General features: G+C 39.0%; 12 protein-coding genes across 12 annotated transcripts; all 12 read right to left on the bottom strand.

Moving 5' to 3' along the window:
- Positions 1-502: 502 nt before the first annotated feature.
- Positions 503-1,921, bottom strand: TM35_000015950 (putative sugar transporter; the record flags this gene model as incomplete). Its single annotated transcript, XM_029021276.1, has 1 exon — positions 503-1,921. One exon carries the CDS (start codon positions 1,919-1,921, stop codon positions 503-505), a length of 1,419 nt encoding a protein of 472 aa, XP_028887784.1.
- Positions 1,922-2,499: 578 nt separating this feature from the next.
- TM35_000015940 (uncharacterized protein) lies at positions 2,500-3,861 on the bottom strand (the record flags this gene model as incomplete). The annotated part of the gene is made up of 1 exon (XM_029021275.1): positions 2,500-3,861. The coding sequence occupies one exon, from the start codon at positions 3,859-3,861 to the stop codon at positions 2,500-2,502; it is 1,362 nt and encodes a 453-aa protein (XP_028887783.1).
- A 342-nt stretch (positions 3,862-4,203) lies between these two features.
- Positions 4,204-5,787, bottom strand: TM35_000015930 (uncharacterized protein; the record flags this gene model as incomplete). Its single annotated transcript, XM_029021274.1, has 1 exon — positions 4,204-5,787. One exon carries the CDS (start codon positions 5,785-5,787, stop codon positions 4,204-4,206), a length of 1,584 nt encoding a protein of 527 aa, XP_028887782.1.
- Positions 5,788-6,051: 264 nt separating this feature from the next.
- Positions 6,052-7,011, bottom strand: TM35_000015920 (uncharacterized protein; the record flags this gene model as incomplete). Its single annotated transcript, XM_029021273.1, has 1 exon — positions 6,052-7,011. The coding sequence occupies one exon, from the start codon at positions 7,009-7,011 to the stop codon at positions 6,052-6,054; it is 960 nt and encodes a 319-aa protein (XP_028887781.1).
- A 412-nt stretch (positions 7,012-7,423) lies between these two features.
- On the bottom strand, positions 7,424-8,077 carry TM35_000015910 (uncharacterized protein; the record flags this gene model as incomplete). The annotated part of the gene is made up of 1 exon (XM_029021272.1): positions 7,424-8,077. One exon carries the CDS (start codon positions 8,075-8,077, stop codon positions 7,424-7,426), a length of 654 nt encoding a protein of 217 aa, XP_028887780.1.
- A 296-nt stretch (positions 8,078-8,373) lies between these two features.
- Positions 8,374-9,645, bottom strand: TM35_000015900 (putative trans-sialidase; the record flags this gene model as incomplete). The annotated part of the gene is made up of 1 exon (XM_029021271.1): positions 8,374-9,645. One exon carries the CDS (start codon positions 9,643-9,645, stop codon positions 8,374-8,376), a length of 1,272 nt encoding a protein of 423 aa, XP_028887779.1.
- A 556-nt stretch (positions 9,646-10,201) lies between these two features.
- TM35_000015890 (putative retrotransposon hot spot (RHS) protein) lies at positions 10,202-10,948 on the bottom strand (the record flags this gene model as incomplete). Its single annotated transcript, XM_029021270.1, has 1 exon — positions 10,202-10,948. The coding sequence occupies one exon, from the start codon at positions 10,946-10,948 to the stop codon at positions 10,202-10,204; it is 747 nt and encodes a 248-aa protein (XP_028887778.1).
- Positions 10,949-11,700: 752 nt separating this feature from the next.
- Positions 11,701-12,774, bottom strand: TM35_000015880 (putative suppressive immunomodulating factor; the record flags this gene model as incomplete). The annotated part of the gene is made up of 1 exon (XM_029021269.1): positions 11,701-12,774. One exon carries the CDS (start codon positions 12,772-12,774, stop codon positions 11,701-11,703), a length of 1,074 nt encoding a protein of 357 aa, XP_028887777.1.
- A 1,007-nt stretch (positions 12,775-13,781) lies between these two features.
- On the bottom strand, positions 13,782-15,215 carry TM35_000015870 (putative phosphatidylinositol-4-phosphate 5-kinase-like; the record flags this gene model as incomplete). The annotated part of the gene is made up of 1 exon (XM_029021268.1): positions 13,782-15,215. The coding sequence occupies one exon, from the start codon at positions 15,213-15,215 to the stop codon at positions 13,782-13,784; it is 1,434 nt and encodes a 477-aa protein (XP_028887776.1).
- A 641-nt stretch (positions 15,216-15,856) lies between these two features.
- On the bottom strand, positions 15,857-17,998 carry TM35_000015860 (putative transmembrane protein; the record flags this gene model as incomplete). The annotated part of the gene is made up of 1 exon (XM_029021267.1): positions 15,857-17,998. The coding sequence occupies one exon, from the start codon at positions 17,996-17,998 to the stop codon at positions 15,857-15,859; it is 2,142 nt and encodes a 713-aa protein (XP_028887775.1).
- Positions 17,999-18,340: 342 nt separating this feature from the next.
- TM35_000015850 (ribosomal RNA processing protein 6) lies at positions 18,341-20,446 on the bottom strand (the record flags this gene model as incomplete). The annotated part of the gene is made up of 1 exon (XM_029021266.1): positions 18,341-20,446. One exon carries the CDS (start codon positions 20,444-20,446, stop codon positions 18,341-18,343), a length of 2,106 nt encoding a protein of 701 aa, XP_028887774.1.
- Positions 20,447-22,638: 2,192 nt separating this feature from the next.
- TM35_000015840 (GDP-mannose transporter) lies at positions 22,639-23,535 on the bottom strand (the record flags this gene model as incomplete). The annotated part of the gene is made up of 1 exon (XM_029021265.1): positions 22,639-23,535. One exon carries the CDS (start codon positions 23,533-23,535, stop codon positions 22,639-22,641), a length of 897 nt encoding a protein of 298 aa, XP_028887773.1.
- Between the last annotated feature and the right edge of the window lie 452 nt (positions 23,536-23,987).

The following is a 23,987-nucleotide window of genomic DNA, read 5'->3' as shown; positions in this document are numbered from 1 at the left end:
TCTGCAACCGTGCTCACCTTCTGACGTCTCACCACAGAGACGCACAGATGGGATGTGTGTGTGTGACTTAAGTAAATAAAAAAATAGTAGTAGAAGTAGAAAACGAAACAAGAAAGAGAACGCAACGTGCAGAATACAAGCAAATTGAGAAAAAGAAAGCATAAAAAATAAAAACAAATAACGCAATAAACAGAATAAAAAAAAAAAGAGAAAAAATATCTTTCACAAGAACAGTTTGAGGAGCATTATTGTCTTTTTTTTGTTGTTGTTGTTCCTATCTTAAACTTCTTCGTTTTTTTGGCTTTGGTAAAATAGAAGTAACTAAACATTTCTTCTTTCTCTTACCAGAGATAAGAGCCACACAGAAAGCCATCAACAAGTCATACTATATAATACACCCTCTCATGCAATCCGTTTTATCAGAAATTGAAGAAAATGATAAATTAAAGAAGAAACAAGAACAACAACAACAACAACAACAAAAAAAAAACTGTAACTACTTCTAATGGCGATAGTACACTACTTGCGACTCATCACCTGCCGGGTTCACAGTTGTACCATCCCCATGTCCGGTCTCTTCTTGCTGCTGTTGTGGCCTTTTACCAAGTCGCAATTGAGTTCTGCTGACCGCGAGAGAAGTTGTACGAGGACTTCCTCCTTTCTTAGGTTCTCTAGATCCTTCATCAGGTGGAGGACTACCACCTAATAACACTGACGCCGATGGCCCAACAGTTATAAGACGGTTAATGACAGCAGCTTTTTTCTCTAATGCGCAAACCGTTTCATCTAAACGTTCATCATAGGTATCATAGTAGGTATTACTTTCTACCAAACAGATGGGAGTTGCACCTTCCAAAACTTCGCTTCCTCCTCCTCCTCCTCCTCCTCCTTCTGAGAAGGAAGCACGTCGTTTCTTTTGTACTGGCGCCATATCTAGTGAAATAAGTTGTGATTCTCCAACTCGACCTTTAGACAATGAAACACGTTGTCTACGTAAGTTTCCAGTATCTCCGTCTCCTCCAATTATTCCCCTCATATCATGCTGCGGTGATGTATCTGTGACAGCAAAGGGATCAAGAGCAGCAGCACCAGCTCCTGCCTCTTCTTCTTTATTTGCTTCTTCATAAGAGGCAAAGACTGGTGTGTCTCCACCAGCCAGAGAAACTGTTACCGTTCCTGTAATTCGAGAGAATGCAGCTAACTGCTGCTTCCATACAGAGTGTACCAGCGAAGACCTCACAGTAAATGGTAGCTTTGACCACGCTACACTTGTACGCACCACTGAAGGAGGAGGTGGTTCTTTTGAGTAGGGGTAAAAATTTCTGCAAGCCGGGACATAGATTGCATCTTCACCTTTTTCCTTATCTTCTTCATATGGTAACACCACTGGTTCTTTCACCTCATCTGTTACAATAATATGAGCCAAAACAACCTGCATCCATATTTTATCACCAATACCAATACTATCACCAACACGAAGTGTAATAGAATCCGATTGATGAAGAAGAAAGCGACTTTCTTGACTTCCTTGACTTAAAGATTTTGAAGTAGCCTTGGAACGTACCACAGTTAAAGTATTTTTGCCGAGACACTTTAATACAAGCCGTTGTGCTACATGTGGGTGTACACGATCAGAAGAAAACTCATCGTTTTCTCTTACTGTTGCCAATCCTCCTCCTCCTCCTCCTCCTGTTGTTGTTATTGTTGTTGCCAATTCCTCCGCAGTAATGGACATCATTCGCCGAGAACAACGGGGGTCGTTACCTATTCGCCAGTATAATTCTGGTGAGTGCCTGCCGAGCACTTTACCGCCTACTTGGTTTTCATTAACAAAAGCAGCCGATGATGGCGGTAGCACATCGACGTATGGACCACCAAAGAAAGGCTCCCCACAGTGCACTAAAAAAGAACGAGTCTCCATATCCACCAACTCCTTCTAAGAAATATACCACATCCGACAAAATAAAAAAGAAAACATAATAGAAGAAAAAAAAAAAAAAAAAAACAATAAAAACAAGAGGTCTTAACTTATTAAAAGAGGGAAAAGAGAGCTAAGGGTAATTAGAAGGTTAACAAAGGAAAATAGTTTCATCGTTTCCATCACCAAAAAAATTCAGTGACACACCACGCATACGCTTTTTTTTTTTTTTTTCTGTCCATTTCCCACCTTTCGAGTCTCAAGAAAAACGCAAGCAGAAAATAAGAATAAAACCCTCAGATTCATATACAGAAATAGAGACATATATATATATATATATGTATATAGATATTTAGATAGTTAGAGGGGAAAAAAAAAGAAAAATATGTCTCTATTCAGTGGAAACTGAAACGGAGGGTGAATGGGTTCTCTCCCCTCACCCACTACCCAACTAATTAATACGATGTCTTCAGTGTATTAGAGAAGGAGAGAGATACGGAAATAAAAAACCCTCCGCTATACAACCGTACAGAATAATCTTAAAAATAGCAATAATAATCAATATAATAGAAGAAAAGTGTTTAACACTCTTGCGAAAATGAACTCTTTACCATATTCACCCAGTGTTTGACAGACGCCATAAATGGACGGGCAACACTAGCTAAGGCATACTCATCTGCGTGGGCAACATCAACGCAGATATCCATAATAATAAGATTGTTCTGTGTGCAAACACCGACGCCCCCTCCAGCCATCTCTCGACCCAACAATGCTCCTTCTAACAATAACTCGTACAACTGTAATCTCTGCTCATTGCATGATGGCAAGGTATTCGCAATAGTAGCGTACATGAACACACGCTCGGTTGCAGTATCAAGGGTAATGAGCATATTAAGTCCATCGTCTAACGGCACAACGCATGTATCATTATCGTCCAGCTTTAAAGAGTCAATGTTAAGTTCCCGTGCGAGTTGTGTCAAACTGCGTTGCACCATTTCAGCAACTGTGTATTTCGTTACGCGTTGCTTATTCAGCTCTTCTTGTTCTTGTTGTTGTTGTTGTTGAAGCAGTGCTTCCTGCTCTACGAGTTCCTTGCGCTGTGCCCGCAGCTGCGCCTCCAGCCCCCGCACGAGTGCCCGCTGCTCCTCTTCAAAAAAAGAATGTTCGCGTCGCAGTCGTCGGCGCTCCTCCCGCAGCCGGTCGAGTTCCCGCACGAGTTCCTCCTCCTTCGCCCGCCACTGCGCGGCTGCCGCCTGTTCGGCCCCCCGCTGCTCCTCCCGCAGTCGCCCCACCGTCGCGCGGAGCTGCGTCACTTCCTCCTGCAGCTGCCAGTCCGAGCAGGCATTCGCAAGCTGTCGCTCCGTCTCTAATAAACGCTCCCTCAATCGGGAGTTCTCTAATTCTAAATCACGACAAACAGACTCTGTCAACCTCCCGCGATTACGGGCAACAACGGGTACAGATTCTACATTATCACCACGTACATTACGGTCGTCATGCCTATTATTAGTTGATGAACTATGTGAGGGTGACAATGCAGGAATAGAAGTGCTAACTGGTAGAGATGTTGACGAAACAGGTTTCATTATATTTTGTCCTCCTTGGAAACCTGTGGTACTCAAAGATAACGAACGGTTCGCCAATTTATTTGAAGTATTAATGTTTTTGCTATTCGAACTAGGAGAAACTTGATGTATTGCATTCACATGCCTCAGTCGCAATACTGCTCCGTCAGTTAGACCAACGTCACTACCACATTCACCTTCTTGCATTTCCCTGCCATTGAAAGAAAGTTGTTGATGCTGTGGACTTAGACCAGTAGCATTATGCATATACCGTTTCACTTTTGCTGTCGTAAGCAATTGCACATCCCCATCCATCACAAGTTTGTATTTAAATCCATCAATATCAGACAGAACGTAGACACACTGGGGAGCGCTCATTTCACTCTTCCTCATGCCTGTTTATGTGTAATGAGGGATAACTAAGCACCTCACCCTTTATTAAAAAAAAAAAAAAATGTGATTAGATGTGAGAAAATCAAGAAAGAATGCATACATACATACATATACTTTCAGAGAACATATTTTCTCTTTATAACTTTTGGTTGCTTTTTTTGTTTTCCATATTTCCTTCACTTTTTTTTTTTTTTTTTTTTTTTTTGCAAACTATTTAAAAATATATACTTGAATTCCAAAAATCTACATAAAGTAGCTCAGACACATACAAAAAACATGTACACGCATCCACATCTAGACTTATAAATATATATATACGATGAGTCACTAAAGAAAAAAATAGCGTAGAGCATCCATTTGCTGCGACGCACGTTCCCTCGCCCGTTGCTGCATTGAATTTGTGAAGCGTGTAATTTCCCCAGCGGCATTCGTCACAGGATCATATGCATCAGGACTATTACTCATTGAAAATCCCCACTTTTTATCATACTCAGCATCGCACTGTCGTAACACAAAGCGTGCTGCCATACATAACTGTATCCCAACGACTCGACTTGCTGAGCCTTTCACCGAGACTGCAATTTGCTGAAAATTCAATTCCTCCGTCACACGCCGCGTCTCCACCTGCGTGGCGGTTGACACCATCGGCGGTGACTGCCCGTGGCGGCGACTCGCACTTTGCGTTGAACGTCCCACCGCCGTATCGTCCGGGACGAGTTTGTAGAGAGACTCGTCAATAAAACCTAAAGAGGCGGAGAGAAAGCCGGGGGCGATGACGGTGTGGATACGATGCAGCATGCGGGTGAGGAATTCATCCTTCCATTCCCTCTGCAGTTGTACATCAGGCAACCAGTTGCTTTCAATATCATGCAGAAAGGTTAACACCTTTTGTAGACGTTCACGAATGCCTCCCTCATGAAGAAGTAAAACTTGACGTCGTTTTGGAAATGATTCAAGCAAAACAGTATTTAAGTCATCTTCAATACTATCAAGAACGCTTCCAATGTGCTCCTCTGCTGAATCCCGTAACTGAGAAAAGGCTTCATACACTTCCCATTTTAGTTCAAGTGCTGTAGAAAAGGCAACGAATTGATCAATTTTACCCAACCAACGTACACATTGTGCAAGAAGTTCCAACTGTAAATATGCTTCTTCCTCATCCTTTGCAGATAGAGAATTAATGAAAGTCATAGTATACTGTAACATCCACTCAGTCGCGTGGAGTGTGGTCACTAGGGAAAGTACAATAGGTGTAATATATTTTTGAGCAAACTCCATAACAGCTTCTGCACCCTCAAGTTTCTCTTCTTCTTCTTCTTGAATAGAAAGTTTTACTTGAATTTTCGCATCACCATCCTCCACAATGGAAAGAGCAGTAGAAAGAGAGTCTAAAATAACATCAAATGTAAAAGGGTTACACAAATCTGCAATACTTTTTTCTGCGACAGCAATATTTTCCTTTAGCTGTTGTTCAACTTCCTTTAAACTTTGCACTTTTACCTCTGCTTTAGTAAACTCTTTCATAAGGTTTATAGGAAATGTACCCAAACGTTCCATCTCAGCTACTGAGGATTTTTTTCCTGATGTACCCTCCTCATTTTTTTTGCTATCTGAAGCTATTGTTTTTGTTGTTGAGTCAAGTACAACTGCTTCTGCTGCTATTGGTCCATTAGAAGAAGTATGTAGCGCTGCTTGTGGTTCATAAATACCATCTTGAACACTTTTCTCTGCAGCAACACCAAGACCAGTACCAAGCATCAATTCCTTTAAGTAACGATCTTGTCCCCGCCGTTGCCTTTGATATAAACGAAATGCATTATTCATTCCTGCTTTTGCCTCCTCACGATTGTACCCCTGTTCAAAGTTACCAAAGGAGGAGTAAAACGGCATATTATCTGATGAAGGTTCCATTTTTACTTGCTCTAACTACCCTTCCTTACAAAGAATCCAGGAGAATAAAAAAAAAAAAATTCCGCATAATAAAAACAGCAACAACGAAAAAAAAAAAAAAGAATAAAGGGGAAAATAAAATAAAAAATAAAAAACAGATATCATGACACTATCACAACTTCATTTAACTCTCTTCCACTCTATCTTTGTCATTTTTTTCTTTATTTTTCCATTGTGCGGCATACTCTTTCCAAGAAAGTAAGAGGGTAAACACATTACCCTTTGTCACTGAATCAAATCTTTAGTTAACAGAAGCCATAGTAGAATACCAACGAAAAGTATAATAGTGACTGGTCCAAAAGTACCAATACCATGATCCCCATCAAAAGCATTTTGAAAATAAAAGGTAAGGGTAAAAAAATCCTCTTTAGATCGTTGGAGAATACCATTATTTTCTTTTTTTAAAGAGACTTTGCATCTGTTACCACGCATTTTCCAAGTTAACACGTGAGCAACAACACCACGAAAATTAGGACTGTCTACCATTTTAACAGGTGAGGAGAATACTCCACGGCAAATAATTTCATCGGGCAAGCGAGGTGCACATGCAAATGGATAAGAAACTTGTAATGAATGGGGTCCATTCCATGTTATCTCTTTCGTAATCCATTGAATTTCTACAATAACATCTACCCCTACTTCTGCTTTTCTGCCATCAAGTACACCCGATGCATCACGTGTAATGCTGTAGACACTAGATGGATTTTTATCTATATTATCTAACGGGGTATCAGGAGTTGTATTGGTTGCTGATATAAACTGCATCGGTTTCTCTAACGGGTCACTGGTAAGCCAAACCAGTTCTCCCATAACTATTTTGCCGTTTATCTTAGCTGAAAGTGATGTAACAACATCAGAGCATTCGCTAATAGGGAAAAAAAGTGAAAAATGACTCTGAGAGTCATTTTCTACACGATATGTTGTTTTTAATCGATATACTACAGTCTTTTCTGTCATTTGAATCCGTAGAGAACAGGATAGACAATGTAGTGCTGGACCCAATAAACTAGCCCAAGAATTAAGACTATCAGATGATTTTATTTCAGATTTCATAGGTTCATTATCCGTATGAGATAGCGAATCGGCGCTACAAACTGAATAGAGACCCACCATAATATCCTTCCGTCGTGATACTTCTCTGTGTGCATTCTGTTGATATTTCACACTATACTCATTACGGTACATCTTCCCTCTCATCTCTGATGAGAATGAGAGCAAGAGGATTGGAGGATAGTGAGGAAAGCAAAGAGAGGATCAACGATAAAAATAATGATATCAATGGCGGATAATAATGATGATAATAACAAGAACCACCACCAATACGAAGAAGAAATATCAAGTGATGAGTGAATAAACAATCAACAGATGTAATAAGAAGATATTTCTTAAATCGTGAAAATAGGAACACACAATTAATGAAAATCCTTTTATGCGACAGATAATGAATATCTGTACAAATGTTGAAGAAAGAAAAATAAGTATCTGAGAAATAGAAAAAAAAAAAAAAAACATTAAGAACGAAGAACAAGAAATTTTTATTCTGTGGGCACACGAAATGGTGCATGTCTCTAAAAAACCCTTCCATTCCTCTACTCATTTAATATTCCTCGTCACCTGAGGAACTGCTCGATTCATCATCATCATCATCATCATCATCGCTTTCCTCATCATTGCTGCATGAAGAAGAGTCAGAGGATGAGGAGGATGGGGGGGACACCTTCGACTCGGGCCGTGGCGTATGACACTTAACGCACTCCTGAACCGAATTTGGCAGTAAGATTTTGCAATTTGAACAAAACCATAAAACTACATCCAACCGGTGCGGTGGGGGTGTCCACTGCACTTCTTGAGTCTCGCTATGTGCATAAAAGACATGCTTTGTAATGGGATCGTAGAATTCATGCCATTCCTCACTTTTGTGGTCAAATTCACAATCCCTAGTGTCGTGCAATCCACCACAGTCAGCGCACCTGTATTTCTTCACCGGACACTGCGAGGATGGATGACCCCGCTGGGCACACTTCCAGCATCCCTTCTTATTATCCAGTAGCGGAAAATCCTGCGGGAATTGTCGCAGCCGCGGACACGCGACAGTCCAGTGATTTTTTGTACAAATATGGCAGGCAAATGAAGCCGGCACGGCCGGCGGTGTGACGCCGTGGCGCTGCCGCTTTCGCCGCCGCCGACCTCCCCGCTTTCGGCGTCGTGCCGTCTGTTTGGGCGGGGAGGTGCTGCGCTCCCGCTTGGCCATCCGCAGTGTGGGGATGGTGGGCGGGGGTTGGAAAAGGGTCACAGCAACTGCATGAGAGTTACAATTAGGGAGTGGGGATTGGGAGTAAAAGAGAAACAAAAAGAAAGAAAGAAAGAGATGGAGAGAGAAAGAAAGAAATAAAAGGAAGCAAAAAAAAAAAAAAAAAAACGAAAAACAGGAGAATACATATATAAAATACATTAAGAAGTGTTATACTATACATATATATGTATATATATGTTTTTTTTTTTTTTTGGAGAGGGGAGGCGGAAAGGGTTTCGGCATATGGAAATATCTTATTGAGATACACCTTCTGCCAAGATATCGCCTCCTTTATCCATGAGTTCTTGAGTTAAGAGTTTCTGCATTTGCGATACTGCAGCAGTTGTCATATATTCCTCTGGAGCAACCGCACATGAGAGTCGCCACATCTTTTCTGCTTCTGAGTCTTTACCACACACTGGGGCCATGGCCTGAAGACGAATTTCATCTCCAGCACGAAGAGGTACTGATGGTACAACGTAGATCCATTTTCCTTCTTTATCATGCATGAAATCATAACCATGATGTTTTTCAAAATACGCCGCAATTCGTTCTGCAGAGGCAGTGCGGTTAGTTCGAGCAACTACAAACGCATTCGTGTCTTTTCCACCATGTGGAAATAAATGTACGAGTGGAATTACTCCAATAGAGCGCGCTGAAGCAATTACCAAGGGTGTAGAATGTGAAAGACAGACACTAACTGCCCAACGAAGTTCTGTACGGTCTAATTTACCTACAAGAGGACCACCATTGATGTAATTGCGAATCATCTGCAGTAATACATCTGCCAAACCAGTAGAATCTGTGTCTAACACCACATCATCCTCAAAATATGGTGCATTTTTTAACGTACGAATTTTTCCAAGAAGTTCTGCAAAGACGCATCGTGGATCCGTGAGTGGACTACTTTTAGCCGTCACAAGATCAGAGACAATCATACCAAGTGATGCAAAGAAGAATTGACACACATCTGCGTCACTTTGCTCACCTGAATTCAGTTCATTAAATTCTTTCTCCTTCTTCTCATCTCGTAGACTATTTTCTGAATCATCTAGATTATTCATGTCTTTAAATCCAATGACTAAAGATTCTGGAATAGCCATCAATGGAGTAAGTCTATCAATGTCACGAGACACAGTGAACACATGATCACGGTACATAGACGGACGTCTGTGCATACGTACAGCTGGATGAATAAAAACGTGCTGATCATTGCACCACATCATTAGACGATAATAATCATGCGCATCAGAAAACTGCGAAAGTTCTCGTGCGTAATGAAAATAAAGTCGTCGACTGTGTGCAGCATGTATAATTAACTTATTTTGGCTCTTTTTATCGTCATTATTTTTATCACTCGTAGTTATGGAGGTTTCCCTATTATTTCTAGAAATACCTGTTCTTAAAGCGGATAACCATTGGACATGTTGAGTCAAAACATTATTATTATTATCATCATCATCATCAGTGTCTCCCTGATCTCGTTGCTTTTGCGCTCTGTACCACAGCAGCTTTGGAGAAATCATAAACCTTCAAAGAGAGAAGTGTTAAGAATGAGACATCAGAGAGATAAAAACAGTAATGAGACATTGCAAGAGTGCAAAACAATACCTTATAGCATGAATTCAATTTTAATATATACAATTATAGTTTGTTTTTTCTTTCACATTGTGAAATTAGTAAAAAAAAAAAAAAAAAAAAAAAAAAAAAAAAAATGCATTGCCAGCACTACATTACCACGTTGTCTTTAGTGTGGCCAGGAAAAAGGAAAACACAAAAAAAAAGTCGCCATAAACACATACACAGAGATATACATATATCTACAAAGCAGGAAAATAAAAGAAAAATGAAAGAAAGCAAACGTCGTTCCATCGTTCCATCTTTCAAGTTATTTTTACTTTTATTTTTTAATTATTCTAAATGTCTCCTCATTCCTTTTTTTTTCTTTTTTTTCTCATTTGAACTTATTCTTCGGAAAGGGGATAAAAAATAAAATAAAATAAATAAATAATAATAATAATAATCTTTAAATGGATATCTTACTTCCTCTTTCCATCCCCTTTACGGAGGTTGCATATGAAGTTATCTCGAACGTTTTGAGTGTGAATACGTTGATTCCATAAGTTCTTGCCATCCTTCCTTCTTCACTAGTTCCTGCGCCTTGTCAAAAGCAATCTCCATTTCTTCTAGCTCTATTTTAGATGGACACAAATGTATTTTGCCTTCCGCTATATCTTTTAACAGACGTGGACGTGCGAAGATAGCTTTAATAGGGAAACTCTTCACATATCGATTACACGTTGGTGACTCATCCACAATGCGGCGGCGAAATGTTTCATCCATGGCACTTAAGCTATCATCAAGAACAACATTATGCTTCTCTTTTAAAAGATTTACAACATCATTTATCATACTTTCACGTACTTCTTCTTCCCGTGAAAAGTCGTCTGGCTTACCAGTTAGTTTTATTCGAAGTGCTTCTGCACTTACAATAGTGTAGGAATGATCACACCGTTCTAGATATTGCGTCATCCATGTTGTCTTTCCACTACCTGGAATACCAAGTAGAAGAAGTACATTGGGATCATTAGACTTTGTCTTTCCATCATTCCGTCTTTTATGATCCGACCTGGAACTGCCCTTACTACTACGCCGGTGTCTGTGTCGCCCGCCCTTATCTCTGGAGTTAAAGCGGCGAATGAAATACAGAATGAGGAGATTCACCGACATTCCAATGAGTAATACGATGAGCGTCTTCCAGAGAGAATACTTTGAGCGAGATGCCAATACTCTCGTTATGAGGTCACTTTTGATCATCCTCGTTTCCATCTTCCTCCTTGTATACAAGGAAAAATTGTTTACTATTATCCCAAGACCAAGATACAAGAAAAAAAAAAAAAAAAAAAAAGAGAAGAGGAGATAGAATGGGTTCATCAAAAGAAGCAAATAAAAGGTAAGAAAACGCACCCATACGAGGTTTCTGTAAACAAAACAAAAAAAAGTANTCCAATGAGTAATACGATGAGCGTCTTCCAGAGAGAATACTTTGAGCGAGATGCCAATACTCTCGTTATGAGGTCACTTTTGATCATCCTCGTTTTCCTCCCACGCCTTGTATTTACTTCTTGCTCTTCATGGGGTAGTACAGTGAACAAAAAAAAAAAAAGAGAAAAAGAGAAGAGGAGATAGAATGGGTTCATCAAAAGAAGCAAATAAAAGGTAAGAAAACGCACCCATACGAGGTTTCTGTAAACAAAACAAAAAAAAGTAGAAAAGAAAAAAACAAATTTTTTTTTCTCTCCATACACCCCATATGTTCTTTTTTTTTTTTTTTGATATGCTCTTTTTATTTCCTTACTTTTTCCGTTAAAAGGTGTTCACGCAATGCACAGAAATAAATATAGTTCAGTGTCAGTGGGAACATTAACGGAGAAGCTCTATGCGGTGAAAACAGCATCCAATCCCACAAAATATAAAAATGTGAGAACCGACGAAGACAGAAAAAAAAAAATGGATAACTGTATGATGAGAAACAACATCCATAACAAAAATAAAATGAATAAACATAATAAAATAAGGTATCAACTTGACTCCATCGATATAGTCAAACCGTATCGTATCGGGTCTTTGTCTATAAGAAGATTTTTATGAGCAATTAGGCCCCAGCGAACCACCCCATTAAAAACACCACGAATGGTCATCGCACACGTCCCATTACTTTCCGCCTTTACTGCCCCAACAAATGGCAAAATTGCTGTCCACTCATCCACTTGTTCTTCTGCTCGCTGCTGTAGAATGGTTGGCACACGCAAACGAAATCCTTGTGAGAATCCCAATGAGACAAGTGTCTGAGAAGCTGACAAGTCAAAGTTATAAGAACAGGCCACAGAAGTATTAGGTGCCATACGTTGATAAAATGCTACTCGGGCATTACTCCATGCATCATTCGCACGAACCATTTTGGCCCCAATGGACCAATTCACACCAGTGAAGCCTAAACCAGCGTAGAGCACATCCATCTGTGCTGCAGCATCATGCTGCTCAAGATACGATAGCTTCTGCCGCTCAAACCCAGCACCTGCGAGAAGATTAAAGAACTTTGTTCCAAAATCCACAAGAAGATCACTGCTACCGAGTCCATTACGTTGATAACCAAGAGAAGAGTAAAAGTCACGACGATGATAATCAACAGTAGCTGTAGAAACATCTCGTGAAGCTGGAGCAATAGTATTTACCGACACACGTCCCTTGAGCACAAGACCGTCCAGCAGATCAGACAACTTGACGTTAGTGGATACCACACCCCCGTTAGTGAGGGCGAGGCCTTGTTCAAAGTGACACACATGCGGGATGCGAAGTCCGCAGCCGAGTTTAACTTTTCCAAACCCACCACCGTCGCGGTTGAGAATAAGCCGCGGAGAGAAAGACATGTAATTCGGCGTTTTTCGCGTTTCAGTTTCAGTAGTTTCGGAGTTTCCATTAGATGTAGGTGCTTGCGAATCTGTTGTGGTAAAGAAGAATTGCTTGCCTGGAAAGGACTCAGAGAATTGTGTGGATTTTACCGCCAAAAATATGTGTGAATTTTCTCTAAACGTTTTCTTAAAAAAGTCATCCACGATTCCAAAGAAATCGTTTAATTTCGACGGGGAATTCATTCTTTTAGTAGTAATAATAATAATAACAGTTAATCACTTGTTTCCTATTCTTTCCTTTACCATACACTCCTCTCTCTCTCTCTCTCTATGTAAATCTATCTATTACTTGTAGTACACTTATTAGAATTAAATAAAAAAATGAAAAAAAAAAACAAATTAATAAATAATTAAATAAATAAACGTTTCACAGATAGGGAACACAGACTCAAAACAACCTGCGAAAACATAAAAAAAAAAAAAAAAACAATGAAAAAAAAAAAGTATAGGTACAAAAACATCACTACCACCCTCACTCCCCAGAGCAAATAGTAATAGTAATTATAGTACAGAAGCAAGAGCAAAAACAAAAAAAAGAATTAGTCGACAACAACATACACCCAGGTAGAAATAGCTCTGTGTCCTCCGTATAAATAGCTATTTCGTTGCCATGATAAACAACCAACGCACTCAATACATTCATTTGGAACTTGGGGTTAAATTCCATATGAACACAAAAAGGAAACACAACTACACATCAACAACCAAGATGAATGTACACACACCCACACACAACAATAGCCACTACATCCACATAACGAGTGTGAAAAGGATGTACAACAACGAGAAGGAAAAAAAAAGTCAACAAAGAATGAAGTCGCCTCTCCCCCACCCACACTTGCATAAAAAAAAAAAATCAAGATACGGAGAAAGAAAGCAATTCACACTTTATCAACCTCAATTCACCCCACAGAGCAACATCCCCCCTATCTTTGTTACATATAGACACACATACGCGCAGCCTCTCTCCCCCTTTCTCTCTCTCTCTCTCCTTTCCTCATCTAGAGAGAAAGAAAGGTATGAGTACAACTACCCATGCACAACCCCAGACAATGAATGAGGAATTAAGTTTTATTTATTATTTTTTTTCTACATTATTTTTCCTTAATAACCAGTAAAAAAGAAGAAAAAAAAAAACACAATAACTATAATAACAACACCAGCAATTCCAAAAGAGGCACTGAGGTTTATCACGCAATAATAGAGGACATAAAAGAGAGAAACCGTGATGCATATTCACGAGGAGGTACCGATGATATTTTTTCTCTATCTTTTAAAGAACCAATAACTAAGGTCTCTAAACGTTTTCGTACATTATACTCCTGTAAAATATCTATGATACCAATATAATAAATTTCTCTTTGAGTACCTGGTTGTTCTGTACTAAGCATCCCTCCTTGATCAGAAGTGAAGCAACGTCCATCAATTGCAACTTCAGGTTGTGTGACGCCATACATACTTGTTGTCGCATTCATTTGTTGTTCTGAAAAAACTCCAGCTATTGTTCCATCTAATGCGAGTGCGTGGAAAGGCAGAGTTCCTTGAAAACCATCTTTCCCACCGGATTGAGTGTTTCCCATCCAACGATGGTTATGTGTTGGTAATACGTGAATACCTACAAGGAAAGAATAATCCATAACATTTGATCGTCGTAAAAAATCACAATCTTTCTTAATTTGATCAATAAGTAATGCTCTTCTTGCAGGACCTACATGTATTGGACGATTTAAATCTAAATCCTTCTGTGTACATGTGTGTTTCATCTTCTCAGCTTCAGTTGCAAATCTACCTACTGTACTTCCTTTAAGATCATACTTTTCATGAATTGTATTTCCTGTTGCAAAAACATTTTGCATGATAATAATATTAATTTTCTCACCTTCAATTTCTAGACGATGATGTCCTACAAAATGAGGTAATAACGTATATGGGTTATCCAGTACAAAAAAGTAGTAACGATGCAAAATGCTACGCAGAAATTCACTTTCCTCATTTGTCATAGTTTTGATAACCCAATCTTTTCCACAAAAGAATAATTGGGCAGCGGACTTCCCTGGCGTGGGTGTACTGTGCCATCGACTTCGCATTAACACGTCACAATATGCTCTTGGATCAATTTTAAAGAATTCACGGATATGATGATAGCACATGGGTGAATAGTCAATAAATGTAAAGGAAACTGGTAGACTATCGGTATCATTTTCACTTTCATCATCACTTTCTTCCACATCCATTATATCATCACCACTTTCGCGAATAGAGAATGCGGGAGCACGACTTCTTTTAACACCAGATGCCCCACAACAACTGAGTCCTGGTCCTTGATTATTTCTAACTTTAACCTCAATTTTAGTTTCAATAGTAAAATCTTTCTTTGGATTAAGTGGCCGCTGCTTTGCTGGATGTGAGATACTAGTGATACTCTGCGCCAGAGCCCACTTCATACAACTAATAATATTACGAGTGGCCTCATTTTGCTGTGGGCCCAAATTCCCTGCGTTGTCTTGATTATCGTGAGGATCCGCTGCGCTTTCGTTAGTGGCATTTTCCTTTGATAATCGCTTTGAGTGGACTGGATCGTGCTCAAATGCAATAGAAGCGATGATCTCCCGGTTGTACGGCATTGGACAAAATGCTACAACCGACCGTGGCTGTCTAATACGACTCCAACGGCCAGTGTATTATTATTATTATTATTATTATTATTATAAATATTATTATATATATATATATATATATTCCTTTAAATAAAAAAAAAAGAGAATATAAATAATTTACCGTTTTTTTTTTTTCCCTTTTCCACACAAGGCAGAATATATATATATATATATATAAAGGAAAACTAAAAGAGAAGAAAATAAATAAAGAAGAAAAAAAGAAGAACAATATGATAAAAAGAGAGAGAGAGAGAGAAAAAAAAAAACCAACAGCAAGAAGAAAAATAAAAATAATAAGGAATGAATGATAAAAAAAAAAATTTTGTTTTCCACCCACAAGATTAAATACATGTTTCCTCATCACAGGGATGAGATGTTTTTTCTTTCTTGTTCATTCCATATACACACAGTACTCCGACTTTTAACTGACCCTTGTTATTAAGCAACAACAATAAATAGAAAAAACTAACCGGGTTGACAATCACGTTATTTTCTTCACATACAAACACACAAACACACACACTCTCTCTCTCTTTTCAAAAGATAAAAGAGAACACCGTCACCATTATCATCATCATCAAGAACAATAACAACAAGAACGAAGGAAATCAACATTCACCTATCAAATCTTTCCAGAGTTCATGCATACACATAAAACTCCACGCACTTTGAAGGATTTCATCATTGTTGTCCTTCGAATCCACCACAAGCGCCAGTGGTATGATATCACCCCCATCATGCAGAACCACTGTATTCGATAATACGGCATCACCATCTGTGTTCGGTTTATATTGGCACAGTTTGCTTAACAAGGGTACGTTGTTGTTTACCATGTGGCTACAAGATAGTAATGATGAGACATCTGCAGTCCACACTGCAATAAGTGGTAAATTAATCATTCCATCACTTTTAAGCTTAAGAATGTAAATAGGAAATTTCTTATCAGTAACTGCTTCTTGATTATCATGATCATGATGACGACCTACCAGAGCCAGTTGTGAAGTGATATAATGTACAACATCCTCTGTTACAATAATACCATTAATAGGAACAAACATCGTAAGAAGAGAACGTTTTTTTGAATTATAAGAGGAAAGACCTTTAGTCAAAAGAATAAAACGAGCTAATTGTATAGTTGTACTCCCATACTTTTCTGTTTTACTAATCATTTCTTCATTATTTATCTGACATACTTCTGAAGTCTCTTTTGCATCCATTTGAACAAAACGAACAGCTGCTAACCAACTCTGATTCAGTAGAAAGGTTTGCTGTCCCTCTGTTAAACCAACAACACCCTCGGCTAGTCTTATTTCTACAGTAGCAAACGGAACATACAATAAAGTATTAAGAATAAAACGAAGAAGGAATTTATTAGACTGTTCCTGTGTACACACTACTGAAGTAATATGTACACTATTAGAAAAATAACGTCGTACTTGTCTTTCAAAAGTTACTTTTTGACGCAATGTAAATTCTTTCATTTCTGTAAATTTCGATATAACAGAATCATAATCTCGAATACAGCGATCAATGGCATTATTCAAAGCACTCAAATTTCCTTCAGGAACTCGAAACTCCTCAGGAATGGGAACATCTTCACTACATCCTCCAACTAGGGAATTATCAACAATAACACAAACATCAAATAAAACAGCTTCAAAAATAAATCGTTCTGCTCCTGGAAGACGTAAATCAATTCCTGCAGTTGCTTGTCCATATAGTGCATATAAATCTTCTGGACGAAATCCAGTTGCCCGTATTACCTCTCTCATTACACCATTACGACTCAAGAGGTCATTATTTTGCAATTTAACATCTGAATCAAATAAGACTAGTGGTATTTTATCAGTTCCTCGTCTTTTAGTATTACGCCAAGATGAATGACTTTGTGCTAGTTTTATAATATGAGGAGAAATATATGGATAAAGTAATGCGAGTTTTGATTGATTCATATAAGTCATTGTAATGTAGTTTGTATGTCCTGCGATAGTACAATGTGATCTATCACGTCGTGGCCAAACTGTTAAATGCCATTGCATTTGTCTTATCCCTTTTTCAAAGTAATTTCTATTAAAACATGGCCAAGTTTCTGTTGCAATAAGAACATCGCCCTCTTGTGCATTTTTATGCCACTCATCATAGTTTTTAAACCATCGTAAAGGTGGGGCACGACTAAATTCATTCTTATACATATTACGAAAGAATGGTAAAACTGACCCCCCCTTTTCCTTGGAACGGGTATCCAGTGTGGTGAGGAATCCCCAACGGTTAAGTGCCAAATGTAATTGAATAAGAGCCTCTGGTCCCCCTTTTTGTATTCCAACATGAATTACACGAAAAGAATTGGGAATGTGAGAGTGCAGGACCGCAGGGCAGGACTGTTCTTCCCGATCTTCACATAATTCCTTGCTTCCACGATACATACAGCGAGATGTTGCCGCACACCAAAAGCACTCAGTTGATGGACGATAAACTTGATCTGAAAGAATTTTGCTAGATACAGGAAACAAACAGTCCAAACACATTTTTGCACTACCACAGGTATTATTACTATTATTATTATAATTATCTTTTTTATCATCATAGTAAGACTTTGGTTTGGATAAACCTACACCATTAGATACAATATTGTGGTTGTCAGTGGTATCTTCTTGTAGAATATTTGACAAAGCAATGACAATAATGCACAAGAAAAGCAACAAAATCCCACAGACCTTCACGGTTCTAGGAGATCGTCGTCGTACTTTCATTTTGTCTCACTACTATTTTTATCTTCTTGGCCTCAAGAAAAAAAAAAAAAAAAAAAAAAAAAAAAAAAAAAAAAAAAAAAGAAAGGACAAAAAATAAAAGAATTATCGTTAGGAAAGAAAATAATGCATAAAAATACCTTAATACTATCATTGATAAATGTCTGTCATTACTTTTTCCCCTTTTTTTTTCTTTCGTGCTATGTGTCTTAAGGGTAGAGGAATTTCCTCTTTTCATTTTCTTTCTCTTTCTTTTTTTTTCTCTTCTTCTTCTTTCTTAAGTATATATATAGTAAAGTAACTGTCAAACAATTGGTAATAAGACAATCCCTCTACTTTAACATTTTACACGTCCTTGGTATTCTTTCGCCTTTCCACCTTGGCCTTCTTGCGATTCGCACTGCCCAGACCGTACTTCTGTCGGAGTGCCATGGCCTGTTGACCCAACTCGAGAGGCTTAACGGCCTGTTGGTCCTCCGCCGCCTGTTCACCGCTATTCTTCTCCAGTTCATTCTTTTCCTTTTCTTCTCCTTCTTCTTCATTACTGTTATGGTTATGGAGACTATCATCTTCCACTGTGTCTTTCAGTGTAGTTTCATCCTCTTGCAAAGATGATGCCTCCGCTATATCACCACGTGGGCGTTTATTGATACTTTTAGCATGTAGTAACATTGCCATCACCTCTTGACCAGGAAGTGGGACAGCCAGTTGAGACCTGCTGCGGAGAACACTGGCGAGATTGCGCATAGTGGTAAACCACGCAGATGGTTGTGAATGCACAACCGTACAGGTGTTTGTTTCATACGCCAATTCTGGGGTTACACCCTGTTCAATAGATGGTAAAGTTCCTGTCATTGGCTGATGAACGCCAACAGGACGGGATACTTCTTTAGTATCTTCTTTAGACTCCATCTTAATTTCCTCTTCTTGTTGTTTTACAGTTATCGAGTTTCCTACAGCATCTTTTACTATTTGAACAAGTTTCATGACATTTGAACGAGTTACAAGACTTATCGGACTGCAGCACTTTAGTAGTTGACTTGCAGAAGTTGGTAATTTAGTGGCAATAGCCAATACAGAGGAAAGATGCATAACAGCAGCAGGTGAATCATCCACTTCCCTTGCGGCAGTATCTCTCCAATTAAATATATCTCTTGCCACTTGCATTTGTACAGAAGATAACCCACCTAAACTCCGACCAAGGGCAAGTTTATAAGTAGTATTTGGCTCTAGTTGTGGTTTTTCATACAATTCCAATGACAGTCGACGACTTTCATTAATTACGTGAACCAGAAGATTACCAACAGAAGCTCTACCCTCACTATTAAGAAGAAGAGCCTTTAATCGATCATATACATACAAGAGAAAATGTGTATCTTGTCGAGCATACGCCACCATTTCTGCTGGAATAGGACGAATACGCCAATCTGCTGTCTGATATTTTTTATTCAGTTTTACCTGACAAAAATGATCAACAGCAAAAGCCAGACTGTGAGGCATATGTAATGTCTGAAGAGCTATACCTGTATCAAATAAATTTGCAATATACAGGCCAAAATCTTTTTGTAACCACCTAACATCTTCTCGAGCACCATGAAATACTTTTAAAATGCGTGGATGTAGAAAAACAGGAGCCAATTTATACATAGAAGATCGTAGTTTAAGACAATCAATAATGAAATCTTCTGTGCGTGTGCTGATCTGCATAAGACATGTAAATCCTTGGTAAGAATAAAAATCGTGATGTTCCAGGTCCACTGCAATTTCCTTTTCCTGAAGAAGTACTTCCACCATCTGTTCAAGTTCTGTTACAGAGTCCAGAAAACGAAGTGGACATGTAGCCAAAGGAAGATATGTTGTATCTGCACATCGAAGCAGTTGTTCTTCATTTATCGGGGCGTTTTTAATTTGATCAAAGAAAGGATGAACACCAGGTTGAGCCACATGTTTCTCACCTTTTTCATCATAGTAAATAGGTGCAAATGGATCTGTGCTATTATCCACAGGATGTTCAAACGTTAACTGTGGTCGAAAAACATGTCCTGAAAACTCATTAGGAGAATTAGAGGAACTCTGCAGTTCCGACCCAAATGTAACTGATAGTTGATCTCTTGCACTGAGACGTCTTCCTTTAAGATCATCGAGTAAACCATCCACATTTTCCAACAATGAATCCACTGCCTCCATCACCACAGCACGTTGTGGTTCATTTAGACATCCAGTACAGCCTTGCAGTGAAACGCGACGTCGTGCTGGTATAAGCTGACAACATTTATCCATAAGAGTAACAAGTGCTTCACCATGCCGTTTTATCTGTTGACCAAATCCAGGAAAAGCCATATGATAATCGTAGTCATCTACTGGAAGCTCACCTGCTAATTTGCTGTACTCTTTTACCACACTGAAGACACCCTTGACGATGTCTCTAGTATTTGGAAGATCATCCGACATGGCTATCAGTTGATCCTCTCCCTTTCTCCTCTGATATACGCTAGCGATTCAAACAAAAACAGAAATCAACAAGGAAAAAGAAAAAGAAAAAAAAAGAAAACAAAAAAACAATATTTAGAAATAAAATTTAAGAAATGCATACACACAGATACATATATTAATCTTTTATTCCTTTGACAAGTCTCGTATCCTTAAGGGGGTATAAACATATGCACAATTCACCACTTACAGCCTACTGAAACAATGGAAAAAAAAAGAAACACGAACAAAACCTTCTGAAACAATGTTTACTTTTTTTTTTATTATTTATTCTTTGTGTCTTAATGGATATTGCTCCAATAATACGACTCTCAGCCTACTACCATGGAGCACTTTAATTACTGACTTACAAGTAACGTTGAAGAGGAAGAAGAACCCTTTGTTTTGTGGGGTCGTCAAGATTTTGTAATATGCGTTCTGTTATATATATTTTTTGTTTTTTCTTAGTTTAAAGCTTCGTTCACTGTTTGTGTTAAAACCATTCCCATACGAGAAAACCAGTCTACGAGAAAACTCTACTCACACCTTCGTTACCCAGAGCCTGTCCTCAAATCTACTTTATTTTGTGTGATTAATAGGCCTCAATGAACTCCTATTTATTTTTATTCCTTCTCAGGTCTGCGACAACCGCCTCATACGTACGATTCTATGAGGTCTTCCATAATAGAGGTTATCGCCAGTTCTAATGTGCGACGGAGGATTAACGGGGGAAAGAGGAAGGAGGCATAGGGTTTCTAGGGTGAAAAGACTGGGGTATAATGTAGTTCCGCTAAACCGCAATAAGTAACTGAGTAAACCGCTTAGAAAAACGTAGTTTCATCAGGGGTACATAATCAATTATCGTAAATTGAACTCGCAGTGGATAAAGAGCGGGGCAACTCAAGAGATGAAGAGCTGTTTCCTCGTATTCGTCGCGTTGGCTGGTGTGCGAGTGAGTAGGGTGATACTCGTGTCGTGACATGCAGTGTAGAGTTAGGCCCGATTTACTCATTACACACAAAGACAGTTGCATGTGCGGCAGATTAATACCAGAAGGTCTCTTGTTTTCGCCGGTTTATTCTGTGAATGGTTGGACTTCGCTTTTTCTGGCATTTCCTTTTCCATTATGGAATTTTCTGCAGTGGATAGAGAGGGAAACCAGATTGGCGTAGAACTTCCAGCAGACTCCGCACTGGACTTTCTCACTGTCCTCTCACGCCCCGTTGGCGACGATGAATCCCGCGCAGGCGTTTTTTTTTATTGCGTGGGAACGTTACCTGTATGGATGCCATCAGAATTGGAGTTCCAGGAAGGTGTTTAAACTTTTTCTGGCATGCCAGGGGTCCTATATGTTGTTGAAGTCTCGTGGAGAAAAATCGCAGCGAAGCTATGCAGAATGCGGGATTCATTGGGTTGTGGGGGTGCGAAGTTTGTGGGAGTGGCGGAGGTGACTCATGGGGGAATTTGATCTTCCAGAGCGCATCGGCTCTCGTGAACCCATGTGTTTCTTAACTATATGTACTACTACGACGTTCCTGCATGAGTATTGCGCCCCACATTTCCTGCAGGTGTTTAATGGTTTACGTAGTGGATGGGGCGATTGTTTTGGTCCAATTGGCATAGGTGCTGGTGGTGCATTTTCCTTTTGGGGATTGTACCAGCGACAACCAAGGGGGATATAGAGTTTTTTTTTTTTTTTTCGCAGCAACCAGCTGTAACGATGCGAAGCGCCTGTTCGACAACGTGCTAGGGCTGTTTCTTCCTCTCTAATGAATTCCGGGGTTGTCTTTAGTGGGATCCCAGGATCCAGCTATTTGCCATCGATGAGGTGGAAGGAGGGGTTCTCCCCCTATCTACTTAACTATTCGTTTGGTGTGGTCTACAAATACTGCTCCCGTACGCGAGTCAGAGTAGTGTCTCGTGAGGACTGCGCATAGGTGCAATAGTTGTTCTAATGTGGAGTGACCAGGCCTGAATCCAGATTATTGCGGAGGTTAGTTTGGATTCAATAACATCTATAATGCGGGCTGCGATGATCCATTCCACTAATTTGGAGAGATAACTAGTAAGAATAACTGGCCTAAACGAGTTTTCTACCCTGTAGTGACATTATTTTATTTTATTTTTTTTTTTTTTCCTAAAATCCATACAGCCGATAATCTCAGAAGTAATATTTATACGTATTCTTTTAGCTTACCCGTAACATCAGATTTTTCCTTTTGGGATTCTCTGGGAAAACTAGGCTTTACAGTTAGATGATTATTGCGATCCTCTGAGGGTTTTGCATTATTAGTCACATTTACATATGTGTAGATAAATCCACCAGCGAGAGCCATAGTAATACCGACATAACCAGTAAATGTTGGAAATTGCTTGAAAACCACCATTCCCAAGATAGCCAAAGGGGCTTTGTTTACTGCACCAACAACACTAAAAGTTGTTGGTGAAGTCTCCTTCATACACCAGAATACCGCAAAAGTCATTACAGATCCTGTTAGAATCATTAATAAAACACTGAGAAGTGCACCTATAGAGGCAGTCATAAGGGAACATACCATCTGTGGTATAGAAGGTAATGAAGCCGCAAGAAGGAAGGGTAAAGAAAGCAAATTATTGTAAAAAACCGGTCCATAGCGACCAATTTGCTTGCTTACATCTCCCAATAATCGTTTCATGTACAATGTGTAAGCCACAGTTACCCCAACATTTGCAAAGGTCCAGAATAATCCCCAACTAGTGATCCACTGATCACCTTTAGCTCCCATGTAACTACCCAAAACCATAAGGACAAAGGAGAAATACATTATAGGAGTAACTCGTCTACCGTACAATCTCGAATCACCAAATGCAGTAAAAATAACTGCAAGATTTTTTATAATGGTTTGCATTGAAACTGACATGGTATGCAAACTCTTCATTGATGTCCATAGCATCGTTACAAATAATAACGTAAGTGGAAGCCATTTTTTTGTTACCTCAATACTGAAATCAGGGTAATGAAGATATTTCATATGTTTTCCCCATACCACAAGAAGTAGTGCCCCAGAGTTCTGAATGAAGAGCAACCCCATTGGATAGTTTAAACCGTATGTAAACAAAACTAGTTTGTTTAGAATAATCATGCTCATACTACATATACTGTATGAAATAACAGAGAAAAAGATCTCTAGGGTCTTTTTACCTTGCTTTATTGAGTCCATGATATACAAAAATTACTGAATATAATTCTCTTACCTATACACACACACACACACACAAACAAACACACAAACAAACTTTAAGACGAAAAAAAACCAGCTTAAACTAGAAGATAAAGAAAAGTGGAAAAAAAAAAAAAAAAACAATGAAGTAAAAGAAGCAAAAAAAAAGTCCCACAGATAATGAAACACACAATACAAAGAGCAAATAAATGCTAGGTTGGGATTACAACAACTCCGCAGAAGAAGGACTAAGGAAAAAGAGGGCAGATAGAAAAGATCATACACATCACTCAAAGAAACACAAACACACACACACACACACA

Source organism: Trypanosoma theileri (assembly GCF_002087225.1).
Source record: "Trypanosoma theileri isolate Edinburgh chromosome Unknown TM35_Tth_1_V1, whole genome shotgun sequence".
In the NCBI taxonomy this organism is placed as follows: domain Eukaryota; phylum Euglenozoa; class Kinetoplastea; order Trypanosomatida; family Trypanosomatidae; genus Trypanosoma; species Trypanosoma theileri.
This window is presented reverse-complemented; position numbering and strand designations above follow the sequence as displayed.